Source organism: Pelophylax lessonae, assembly GCF_965119305.1.
Source record: "Pelophylax lessonae genome assembly, chromosome: 2".
NCBI lineage: Eukaryota > Metazoa > Chordata > Amphibia > Anura > Ranidae > Pelophylax > Pelophylax lessonae.
The window spans coordinates 664,137,220-664,150,662 of NC_138769.1; the positions used below are offsets into that span (position 1 = coordinate 664,137,220).

At 44.3% G+C, this 13,443-nt stretch overlaps 1 protein-coding gene across 1 annotated transcript in view; it reads left to right on the top strand.

The window, feature by feature from the left end:
• LOC309548235 (hydroperoxide isomerase ALOXE3-like) overlaps positions 1 to 13,443 on the top strand; it is a gene marked incomplete at both ends in the record, with an annotated part of 173,004 nt that overhangs the window by 143,640 nt on the left and 15,921 nt on the right. The window contains 3 exons of the mRNA XM_082248187.1: positions 1,846 to 2,050; positions 6,573 to 6,654; positions 7,504 to 7,632. Of these exons, the coding sequence (XP_082104313.1) occupies positions 1,846 to 2,050; positions 6,573 to 6,654; positions 7,504 to 7,632 (416 nt within the window). The remainder of the gene's footprint in view (positions 1 to 1,845; positions 2,051 to 6,572; positions 6,655 to 7,503; positions 7,633 to 13,443) is intronic.

Genomic DNA, 13,443 nt, shown 5'->3' on the forward strand with positions numbered 1-13,443 from the left:
CCAGGAATTTCCTCTCCCTGTTTGGCTATGAGACAGGAAGTGAAGGGAAATCTCCAATGGGACACAGATGGCAAAAAACTGACAGGTTATAACCCTGCTCTATTCAAAATGTAGAAACATTTTGCCTACAGTTTTACTTTAATATCATACCATGTTTTAGAATGCTTTCCTTTAGACTTCAGAGAAGTGGGACAAGCATATACAAACTGTTTGTTTCCTCACAGGACTACATGAGGACTTTTTTATATATATATATATATATATATATATATATATATATATATATATATATATATATATATATATATATATATATTCGCAATGCTTGCAGAAATTGATGGCAATGCCTATTGAGAAAGAGGGTAGTTGTATGGGTGGCTGTCTATAGACCCAAATTGACAGATGTAGCACCCTCTAGTGTTAGATGTACATAGGTTTATAGTGTAGGTAAATTTGGCTTGGCTGAGAGCCAGGCCTGGGTTGAATCTGGGTCAGGGCTGGGTAACTCAGGGAGGCTGGATTATTCAGCAAGCAGTATCTCTGGTGCCTCCCCTGCTTTCTGGAACCTTGGAAAAGCTTCCAGAATTAGTTGGCGGAGGCTAGGAGGAGCTGCCTGGCATATTTGAGGGCTCCAACCAATCCCCAGCAAAGCTAAAAGGGGTAGGTCCCTCATAAATGGGCAGGGGCAGTCAGGTGGAAGATGGGAGTATTGAGGCTGTCAGTGGCCCTTGAGGGTGCCTCTTTAATCTGGGGGTGGCCTGGGGCTTGGGCACTGCAAGGATTCTCCAACACTGAGCAACCCCTTCCTGGAAGAATGGGTGCAAGGAGAAGACAGCAGGAGTAAGTCAGCACGTCCTGGAGGTCTACTGAGAAGTCAGCTGGGTGGGCTGGTGAGTGATTAGTCTGAGAGGACTGTGGAGAGGTTGGCCAGAAGGGCCAGTGAAAGCTGCAGCCAAGTGGGCTGGCAGTGCCAGAACAGGTGGTGCTGGGATCAGGAGCTACAGGGATGTATGCTGGACACTGGATTTTGCTACACACCTAAAGGGGCCTCGGGTTCCTGCCTACAACAGGCTATTGCACTAAATCTAAATGCTTTTGTCAGATCCATAAATGGTGTGCTAGCTGGAGTTCTGCAAGTGTGCTGGAGAAGGTGAGTGTATATAGACTGTATATAGAAACTGCTGTCCCTGAAGTTTGAAGTCAAGTGGCATCCCATAATACCCATAAGTTTTTTACCGGCAATAAAACGGAAACAAAGTACTGGACTGTTTTTTCTGATTTTGAAGTGACTGAAAATTTGGTGTGCTGTGCAGGGTGGGGGATCCCAGTTCAACGGCCCTTAAGGGAGTGTGCCACAGGTCACAAAAGCAAAATAATGCACTTCCACCAAGGCCTGCACATTCATCAAGGGGGGGGGGGGGGAAATCTTCCTGTCCTCTAGGACCAAATGTAGTAGTTCAGGATGTGGAACATGCTGCCAACTTTTCTTATCACACATGAGGTAGATTTGCCCTGCCCTATCACATTTCAGATTTTGAGAAGTGGAAGCCTTCATTTTCATACAATTCTGGTAGAAACTCAGTTCTGTGCTTGCTTTTTTTGATTACTGTACAAAAGGGTTGGAGCTTCTATAGTTCCATTTTACTTCTGATAATTGTCAGCAGGGTCGAATGGTTCTGCCTTGTTGAGCAGGGAGACGCATGCTGTTGCATTGTTGAAACGCACTGTTGCACATTAGCCTAGCATGTCATGTGCAGTAATCTATTTAGATTCTCCTTTTTAATGGAGATGCAATAGTTGTAGTTGCTATGGGCAGATCTGACTTCTCTTATGACTCTTTAACAGGTGGCAGAAATTGATATAAATGTCGGGAAAGATCTTGGTGAGCTCCTGCTTGTTCGCCTGTCCATGGAGCCCTACTTAAATTTCCCTCTGGATGCCTGGTTTTGCCAGTATGTCAGAGTGACCTGCCCCAGTGGTCAGATCAACCAATTTCCATTCTATCAGTGGATATTGAAATTTATGACGGTGGAGATACCAGAGGGGAAGGGTAAGATGTGTTTTTTATTATTTTTTTTTTTTTTTTATATGCTCTGTATTTAATTCTCTGATGTACTACACTCTAAGCCTCACCCTGTGAGGATATTCAGCTCACTTCACAACGCGAAGTGCCACCGGACAGTGATCACTGGGGTGGGCTATCTTTTCTATTAACACGCAAGGTTGCCTGCACCATGTGTTTACACACTGTTTACAGCATTTTCTGTTGCAATTCTGGCCTTAAATGTCTGACACTCATGGACATGCCCATGCAGGAATGGAACCATTTTAAAATGCAGCAGATCTCAGAGGCGAGTAACCCTTTTATTATTATATAAATCATTTAGGGATTTGGTACATTTTTAGAGCCAGTTCACATTAGAGCGATCCGACTTGCCGGGGCGACCTCAAGTCGCAGTGCGCTGCTCGCACCGCGACCTCGGAGCGGCCAGCACAGACTTCATAACATTGAAGTCTATGCAGGTCGCTCCGGGTCGCCCCAAAGAAGCTCCGGACCCTTTTTCTTGTGTCGCTCCTATTAGAACGGGTCCACAGCTTCTCTATGGCAGGCGACCAGGTCGCCTGACAGGTCGCCCCAGTGTGAACCGGCTCTAATGGGAAAGACTGTAAAATGTTTACATAAAAGATTACAAAAAGCAATAAGCAACCTCCAAAATGGAGTTAAAAGGGGAAAGCGTATCTGATGTATCAGACACTGGCTCTTTTGAATGACTCTTGGCATTCCTTCATTATTTTGCTGGTAAGCAAAAACTAAAATGTAATCTCTGCCAATGAAGAAAAATATACAGGGCAGCTGGAAATCAATGTCAATAACTAAAAAATCACATCTATGCAGCACCTACTAAATTTTATGTAAATGCATAGTTTATATAATGCATTGTTTGTTTGGTAGGCGCTGCATATATTGTGTAAGTGAGCGCTGATGAGCTGCCACTGCAGCCATCTTTTCTGGTCCCTGAAGAGGCCATTTGCAGACATGGCACAACCAATCAGTGGGTCTGAGGGGTGTGCTGAAGGGGTATTGCAGTGACTTCTAATCAGCAGTCACTTCCTTCATTTAAATTTTGATAACTGTATCAACTCCTTTCCATCTGACAAGGTGAACGTTACGTTTGCAATCTGACCTTCATATTATTGGGCAGAATGAAATTCCAATGAGTTTGAAGACCCAATATGAGCTAAATCAGATGCATATATTTGGGAGGTTAGATTAACCATTTTAAGCCTGGCCTGAAGTTATTCAAATGGATGCATGCTGGGTCTGGCATATTGTAAAGAATCTAGGTCTGTAATTCCTCAAAGGGGTATGGAGTAACACTAGTACCAAAGAAGTAACTGGTCATGAGAAGTGTGGCTGCTATGAGTAATTAAGGCAACGAGGTACAGCAACTGTCAAGTGTGGTACCTGCAAAAGATGACCGGTCCTCCAGTAGTGAGGGGGGTCAATGTCATGGCTCCCTCCCTACCAGTCCATCTCCATAGTAGCGGAGGGCAGACTAGCATTGGGGAGATCTATGTCCTGGTCATGTATTATGGGGAAGGACCGAGTTGGTGAGATCACAAGATCTGTGCTAGATGCTCAGCTGGACCCCATTCTGTTGGGAGTGAGGTAGGAGGCACGCTGGACTGGTGAAGTTGGCTCAGCAAAACCCTCCTAATGCAAGATGCAAGGTAGTGTTGTGGTATGGGACAATTTGCTTATCAGAGGAACTCTGCACGTTTATTACTGCACACAGTAAAGGCTCCCCACTTAAGTACTGCCTTAATCTTTGACTTTTCACATGACCCCAGTCTGGTCCCATGCATTGAGGAGCATGCTTTGAATGTTATGCCACATGCACAGGTGCAGTAGGCCCGCCCACAACCGTACCTAGCAAACTAGCTCCCTGATTTGAATCCATGTTTGTATAATTTTGTTTTGATCCTCCTGTGGCTATGTCTAAAGACTTATGGTGGACAACTTGTTGAAATTGTAATACTTATGTTTCAACAGTTGTAAGAGGAATTGGAAAACTAATCTAACCCAGAAACGCAATGCCAAAATAATGCAGGGGTGGTTTCAGGAGAACATATGGAATGTCCTGAAGTAGACTGGAAAGCCACAGTTAATGTCTGGGTTTGCGCCTAGACAAAATGCCCTCATTACTCGCCTTTCGCTAAGTGAACACTGTTGTCAAGCAAGTCTACTGCATCTAGGATTTTCACTTCCGAGTTGGTTTGTGGTTAATGTGGGCATCAGCTGGTTGTAATTGTATGGGGGTTATCGCCTGCACTGGGATTATGCGAATAACTAATGTGATTCCAATTACAAGGCAGACAGACCTAGCCTTCAAAGATATGGGCTCTTTCTGATCCCATGGATAAAAGGATGGATTCTCTCCTTAAGACCTGGGATTCCTCGTTGGGGAATCTTCAACCCGCCATGGCTATGACGGTGGTTGCCTGTAATCTGGAGTACTGGCTAACTCGGATTAAAGCACACATTGAGGCTGCCACCTTGATGGAGACCATTCTGTCTTTCTCGCGCTTCTACGGGGCGTGGCTTACATTGCAGATGCATCAGCCTGTAAGGTTCTGGCACTCTCAGTGCCTCCTATCACATTTATTCCGGGTGATTTCCATCTACCTAGACAGAAGAAACACATATAGGTGTGTTTCCCTTTAAGGCTGAAGCTGTCATCACCCAGCGCCGGACTAGATGGCTATTTAGGGCGTCGGTTCTCACTCACATGTGTTCGTTCAAACACCAGTACCTGGATACTAATCTTGCTTGAAGCTTCCATGCTTGCAAGCTCTCCTCGCTGACGAACCTCGCTGCGCTGATCCCTGCATCCTGCTACTGGATCATCCGCATCTCCTGAGCGATCCTTCGGCTATCGCTATTAGTGCTAAGTACCCCACAGGGGAAATCTCTATAGACTTGTACTAGGCTTACACTATTTAGCTCTGCATAGCAAGGACTGTCTTTTACATCTGCATAACTAGATTGCTAGCTCTTGTGGCTACTGCTACTATTTCCTGCACTGGGTTGATCTCTCCTGTATGCACCTGCTACTCTGTCATCTGTTATCATACATGATCGCTAACCCTTCCTGCATCCATCTGCACTGTCTCACCTCAAGTGTCTGTCACCTACCACTTCCACTCAAACCTATCCCTAAGACCTTTATCATTGTCTTACCACATGTATATAAAGTCACACTAGGAACCAACTTAATTACTGTGTGTATTTACTGGCTGAAATAAGACCTTCCATACATGAGTCATTGAGGTTGGGATTGGTATCTCAGCATATCTCCTACATGACTACTGACGTGGAACTACTTCTGCAGCTGAAAATCCACACCTTATAAGAAACGCAGGAGCGTTACACAGCCAAATCTGTAAGCATGTCTGCTAGATCTTCAGCCCTGGCCAATCGGCAAGGAGGGCTCTTTGGCGTAAGGGTGATAGGGGGTCAAAGGTTAAGCTTTGCAGGATTTCCCTTACAGGGGACCACCTGTTAGGCCAGGCTTGGAAACTGTCCTGATCGGGCGGCGGACAAGGAAAAAAATCCTCTCCTGTCAAGGGTGGACACGATGAACCTTTTAAAAAGGTCTTTCCTTCAGAAAAATTATCTGGGGGGGGGGGGGGGGGAAGAGAGAGTATTTTTTTTTTTTTCGCCCTCCTGAACAGCCTAAGAAAACAATGAGGAGCGGACCATGGTGGGAGGAAGATTGGGGACCTTCCTTCCACTGTAGGAAGCGGTCACCTCCAGTCAGTTACTTTTGAGGATCGTAAGGAGGGGTTACTGGGTGTCCTTAAGCCCCCCTTCCCTCCGCGCAGGATGTGGATCACTGAGATTCACAGAAAAGGCACGGGCTTTGCTTTCCTCCCTGGAGGAACAGGGGGTCGTGGTGAAAGTACCACAGATGGGGATAGCTGCTCGGGGGTTCTATTCCCATGTTTTCAACGTCTGGAAACATTCAGGCTTGTCCTGAACCGAATACCCTTCAACACCTCAGTTGCTTATAAAAGATTCAGGATGGATTTGATCTTCTCTAAGGGCTATCCTTCAGGCTGGACCTGTTCGCTAAAGATCATACTTTTGGGGCGCAAAGGCCTTTAAAGCGGCTGTCCACCCTAGGGGTAAGTACTTATCCTCTGAGGTGGCTGTCCTGAAAGACTAGGGGAAAAAAGTTACTCTTACCGGTGACCTTTTCCTGGAGTCTTTCAGGACAGCACCGTTGCCCACCCGAAGAAGTTCTGGACATAAGACTGTCAGAAGAATGGAGGTTGGTATGTTAATCTCACCAGCTGGCCAGAGGTACTCTTGGAGAACTGAAGGGCACTGGCTGACAGGAGGTTTAAATCTACATGGTTGAGGTGTTTCCTGAGAAGGTACTCATGGAAAAGACGTAACTCTTCTAGTGCAAAAAAAAAATACTTATGTGAAAAGCGCTGTTCTATTTGTATTTTTACATTCCTGTGGTGGTGTCCTATGTTAAATAAATAAATCTTCTGTTTTTCAGGCGTTATTCTAAGTGAGAATATTCATCCTGCTGTCAAGCAACAAAGAAAATTAGAATTGGAGCAGACCAGAGAAAATCACAAGTGAGTGAAGTGGATGTCACATTGGGTCATGTTTGATTTGCATGTACATCCATATCATTCTACTATGTACATCACTGTAATTCTTTTGCTTTTGACGCTTAGAATGACTCTACTTTTGGGGGGGGAACTTTCCTCTAGGTGATCAATGTACATTACAAGGATTTTTACAAGCTTTGTTGCAGATTCCTACCTTTGTTCTGAAGAAATAGCAGTTTGTCTGTCCATGTTCTGAATGATTTTTTTATGGGAGTGGCTTTATAATTCTCAATCAGCTGCTGCACCTGCAGGGTCTGCATCCCGTTTTTGGATGTGATATATATTTTTTTTCTTTGAAAGTCTCTCACCAAAGATTCAATTTTTGCTGCAGGGACGCCAAAAATTAGATTTGTATCTTAGTGTAGACTTCTGGGAAAATCAGTGAGCCAATCACACAAGTAGGAAACAGAACACCTCCAGGTAGCCATATTGCATAGATTTTTACAGAAAATGACATCGCTGCAGATTGAAAAGGAAAGTAATTTTCAATGGCATTCAATTAAAAAAATAGCATATACAATTGTGACAATATTGTATTTGTGGTTTTTTTTTTTTTTTTTTTTTTTCTCCCAGGAAAGTGGTGTTATCCTTTGACTGTGATGCCAATCTGATCATATAATATAAAATATAATAAAGGATTCTATCCACAGCATAGTAAAGTGTGCGTTGTGATGCCATCAATTTTGAATGGCATCCAAACACTGTTAAAGCTGTTCCATCTTGCACAGTAATGCTTTTATTATCCTGACAGATCTTGTAATTACACTTCTTTTTTTTTTTTTTTTTTTTTTTTTTATAATATACCATCTATAGGTGGAGAGTCTATGCAAAAGGTGTCCCTCACTGCATTGATGTAGCTGATGATGAAGTACAGCATCTGCCCCCCAATGACCAGTTTTCCTTGCTGAAAGAGTCCAGCTTTGGCTTCAATACCCTCGTCATGTATGTATGATGGAACTAGTTGTATATTACCACACTTAGAATGGTTAACATCCTAAGCATGGGAATATATAATTTAACAATGTGAATTAACCAAGCCACTGGCTGCTGCTTTAAGATACTGTACCTTTCATTTACGTGTGAGCGCTACATGGTTGTTTAAAAACTTCCACTTGTGTACTCGTGAATTACATTTGCAATAAGCAAACTAATTTTGCAATAAACAATGGGAGGAAAAAACAAATTATGTAAAATAAAGAATAAGTACTTAAACATGTGCCCTTCATAAATTGGTCCATATGCTTGTATCTTCAAAAATTGCATGCTCAATCACCACATTCTGCATGTATGAAGTGCTAGGTGCTGGCTTTAAAGTGCAATAACAGTGATAATAATGTATTTCATCTACCCAGGCATTGAGTGGCAAGACAATTTTATGGTGCAATTTGAGGCCCGACTAGAAATGAAATAAAAATGATGCTCTGCTGGACCTGGTAATCTCAAACCATGCAGAGCTTATTACCAATATTCATATAAAAGAACATGGGTGGCAGTGACCATATGATTTTGGCTGTAGACAACGAATGCATACAGGAAATATAAAAACACTAACTTTAGGAGAGCAAATTTTCCAAGGATGAGGGCTGCTCTCCAAGACTTAGACTGGGAAGAAATATTGGCATCAATGAACAGAAATAAACTATGCAAACTCACTGCAAAGTGTATTCCCATGGGCAATTAATTTAAAGGCTAAAAATAAGCTCCTCAGAGGCAAAAGGCCACAGCGACTGCTCCACGTAAAGCCAGCATCAGCCATTCCAAGGCAAGGAGAACCCTGGGGTGGTGTTCCCTTTCCCCCACTAGCTCTATGGTGTAGTTCCGAGTATCCTCTTCCAAAGGCACTTTGTAAAGAGTGTTGAAGGCCAAGTTAGGGAGCATTCGGAGCAGTGTACTGGTATGACTTCATCTGTCAAGGAGCTTCCCAGCACTTAATCGTTTAAGGATTTATTTTAGAATTTAACAGTTCCTTCAGTCTGCACAGCAGGAGATTGCTCCACCCCTAGTGGAGGCACACTGATTGTTAGAGGGTGAAGAGCGTGATGGTACACCTTCAGGCTCCCAGGGGGAGTCAGAGGGAGAAGAGGTGGATGGTGAATTCACTAGAGCTTCTAGGTAAAAATTAACCCTGGAAGAGGTGTGGGATCTTTTGGGAGCTATCCACACCAATTTGGGAATCTAGGAGAAAACTTTCTCTTAATGACCAGATGTACCATGGTCTTGGTGAACAAAAAGGAGGGTCTTTCTGGTACATGAAGTTCTGGTGGAAGCAGTAAAAAACGAATGGCAGGATCCTGAGCACCTTTTCTAGGGCCCTGAAACAGATTTCCCTTTTCTGAAGATGCATCTGTGTAGAACAAGTCACCAAAATTGTACCGTGGCCTTCTCTCAGATCTCGAGGCACAGACCTAGCTCTCAAGGATATGGGCCCTTTCTGATCCCTTGGCTAAATGAATTCTCTCCTTAAAGACCTGGGATTCCTTGTTGGGGAATCTTAAACCCACCATGGCTATGACAGTGGGTGCCTGTAATCTGGAGTACTGGCTAACCCAGATTAAGGTGCACATTGAGGCTGGCAGTGGCACCTCAGACCATTCAGGCTAGGCTTCCTTTCCTACGCTTCTACGGGGCATGGCTTATATTGCGGATGCGTCAGCACAATCTGTACACTTGTCCGCTAGATCTTCAGCCCTGGCCAATTCAGCAAGGAGGGCTCTTTGGCTGAAGAATTGGCAGGGTGATGGCGGGTCCAAGGTTAAACTTTGAGGGATTCCTCTTAAAGGGGACCACATGTTTGGGCCAGGCTTGGAAACTACCCTGGACCAGACGGCAGACAGGAAAATATTTTCCTGTCAAGTGTGGATGCAATGAACAATTTGGAGGTCTTGCCCTCAGAAAAAATTTCTGGACCGAGGGGCAGAAGAAATCTTGGGGGCAGAGGCTGAGGGAGGAACCATTTTTTGCCCTCCCGAACAGAACAAGAAAAGTCAATTACGAGCTGACCACAGTGGGAGGAAGATTGGGGACCTTCCTCCCACAGTGGGAAGCGGTCACCTCCAGTCCATTAGGGGGATTTGGAGATGTTCATCACCGAATTACCAAGATGCACGGAAAGGCAGTCAGCCTTACTTTCCTCCCTGGAGGAGCAGAAGGTTGTGGTAAAGGTACCACCGAAGGAGATAGGCGGAGGGTTTTATCTCCACGTTTTCATCGTACGGAAACCTTCAGGCAAGTTTTAGGTTCAGGATAAGCCTAAATGCCTTAGTTGCTTACAAAAGCTAGTCGGACTAGATCAGTAAGGCAGGCCATGTCAGCATTGGGGTTGCTAACAGCCGCAATTCCGGCAGGACAGTGGGCGGGACTTCCACCCTTTTACAACTGTTCATCTTGGGGGGGGGGGGGGGGGGAATCGCACTCAGCGCTCTGGATTCCTTGGTGCATGTACCTGTACAGATAAAGATCCCTCTGGTGGTGGAGCTTCTCGAACCTTCACCCCACTGGCTGATGGGGTTTAAATCTACATGGTTGAGGTGGTTCCTGAGAAGGGAGAGCCAAGGTCTATAGGTGGCTGTCCTAAGACTCCTAGAAAAGATGTTACCGTAAGAGTAACTCCAGTTTTTTTCCAGCCCGTGAGACGCAAGCTGATGCAAACTTCCAGTTCGGCATTTTGCTTGCATTTCTTTATGCACAAGTGAGTGTAACTGCTTTCAACTTTGCCAATTTTAAGAAATGGAATTGCAAGATTTGGATCTTTTTTGCCATCCTCTGTCAGTCTGAGTAAAAATACTGCGTTATGGCACACCACTGGGGAACATAACCAGCAAGGAAGACAAGTTCCAGCATATCCAGGACAATATGGAAGTGTTTTGACAGTTCTAAGAGTCCACATCAGTCCCATGAGTGAGTGGAGACACTTAAGGGGAGCAGGATTTGCACCATATTTAAAGAAACGGCACTTGCACTTCCAAAAATTGCACGACCAATCATCTTTTTTTTGCATGTATGAAGATGCAAGGATATGGACACATTTTATGAATGACACCGGTTTACAGTGCCTTATTAAAGTATTAATGTACTTTCATTTTCCACATGTCATGTTACAACTAAAAATGTATTTTATTGGGATTTTGTGATAGACCAACACAAAGTGGCACAGAATTGTGGAGTGGAAGGAAAATGATAAATGCTTTAAATTTATTTATTTTTTTTACAAACCACTGAAAATTTGTAGCGTGAATTTGTCTTCAGCCCCCTTTACTCCGATGCCCCTAACTAAAACTAGTGGAACCAATTGCCTTCAGAAGTCGCATAATTAGTAAATAGTCAGCCTGTGTGTAACTTAACCTCAGTATAAATACAGCTGTTCTGTGAAGCCCTCATGTTGGAGAACCATTCGTGAACAAACTGCATCATAAAGGCCAAAGAATACACCAGTCAGGGATGAAGTTGTGGGGATCTTTAAAGCAGGGTTAGGTTTAAAAAAAAAAAAGCTTTGAACATTTTAGGGGAGCACTGTTTAATCCATTCAAAAATGGAAACAGTATGGCACAACTGCAAACCTACCAAGACCTGGCCGTCCACCTAAACTGTTGGCTGGGCAAGGTAACTCTGGAGGAGCTGCAGAGATCCACAGCTCAGGTGGGAGAAGCTGTCAACGGGACTATTAGTTGTGCACTCAGCAAATCTGGCCTTTAAGGAAGAGTGGCAAGAAGAAAATCATGTGGAAAAAGGTGCTCTGGTCAGATGAGACCAAAATGTAACTTTTTGGCCTAAAGGGCTATGTGTGGCGGAGACCCTCACTGCACATCGCCCTGAACATACCATCCCCACAGTGAAGTGTGGTGGTGGTGGCAGCATCATGTTGAGGATGCTTTTCTTCAGCAGGGAAGCTGGTCAGTTGATGGGAAGGTGGATGGAGCCAAATACAAGGTAATCTTGGAAGAAAACCTGTTAGTCTGCAAAAGACTTGAGACTGGGGCAGAGGTTCATCTTTCAGCAGGTCAATAACCCTAAGCGTACAGCCAGAGGTTTAGATTCATGTGTTAGAATGGCCCAGTCAAAGTCCAGACCTAAATCCAATGAAGAATCTGTGGCCAGACTTAAATTGCTGTTCAGACGCTCTCCATCCAATCTGACAGAGCTTGAGCTATTTTGCAAAACTGGTAGAGACCTACCCAAAAAGACTTGCAGCTGATTGCAGCGAAAGGTAGTTCTAAAAGGATTGACTCAGGGAGCCTGAATACAAATGCACATCACACTTTTCAGAGGTTTGAAAACAATTCATTTTCCTTCCACTTCACAATTTTATGTGCCACTTTGTGTTGATCGATCACATACAATACATTATGTTTTTGGTTGTAACATGACAAAAAATGTGGAAAATTTCAAGGGGTTTGAATGAATACTTTTTTTTTTTCTTATGTACCCAGGTAGCGCTCAAAAATCATCCATGTATGCATGATTCCTGTGCTTGAAACAATTGCTTTGGAAGCTGCAACTATTCTATGACACATTTTCATGGTCCACTCTGTAGAGAACTGACTTGGAAATTTTTTTTTTTTTTTTTTTTTTAAATGTCATTTTCTTTCAGCCAAGAGCCTCGTGCAAATACACTGACACTGATATGTAAATGCATCTCAAAATGCAATTACTGCACAAGACCCCTCATGGCCTAATTTGTGGACACCTTACATCACACCCAATATGTGTTACATTTTTCATGTGCAGTTATACAGCCTCTACTCCAGCAATGCTTTGTGCAAGATTTTGAGTGCATATTGGAATTTGTGCCCATTCAGCCAAAATGGTTGGGGGTCAGGGCTCTGTATGGGCCATCAAAGTTCCTTTTCACCAACTGGTCCAAGACAACCAGACAGTTGCAAGTGCACAGTTGTCAAAGATGAGGAAAAACTGCTTTTACCTTATTTTGTATTGGGTTTCTCAAGTATTTAGAAGGCCTGATTGTATTGCACTGAATGACAGCCAGAATCACTGGTCCAACCTCTGAGCCCAGGCAGTCATGTGCCCACCCTTGGCTGGTGACTGGCAATAAGACGTTAGGCCACACAGGCAGGGGTGGACTGACCACTCGGGCACTGCCTGAGGGCCCTGAGTCAGGGGGGGCCCCATGAGAGGCTCAGTCCGCCCCTGGATGTGCCTAGATTATCATGCAGGATAGAGAAGGTTTATGCCCTGAGGAGGCAGTGAGCTTTGGCATCCCTGCCGGCAGTTGTTGCGGCTGTATGAGAGGACCCAATGCTGGCTGAGATCAGAGAGCGATCATGGAGCCATGAGGATGACAGCAATGACAGGCGCTTCAGCCACCTCTCCCCCTGGGGAATTCAGCGGAGGGGTGGGGCCACAGTATACGTCCCTGCCGGGGGAGACAGCCGATGAGAGCTGGAAGCTGCAGAGTGCACACCGAGTGAAGTAATAGCCATCTGACCTGCCTGGTGTGCAGCAGCAGGTCAGTGTGTAATGAGTTTGATGGCATGTCTAAAATCGCCAGGCTGAGTGTTCCTCCTTGCCCATCTACATGTGCTATTTCCTAGTACATGGAGTGCACACTGATATCTGTACAGAGTGCTGCTCAGTGTGTAAATATCCATGTTCTAAATAGGGAATAGCACTTAGTGAGTTATATTCCATACATGTTATACTGAGTGTTATTCCATATATATATAACACTAACATCCATACACTTCCGCAGGGAGAATGTCCCTTACATTGGTGGTCAGTGGGAAGAATGCTCCTTAC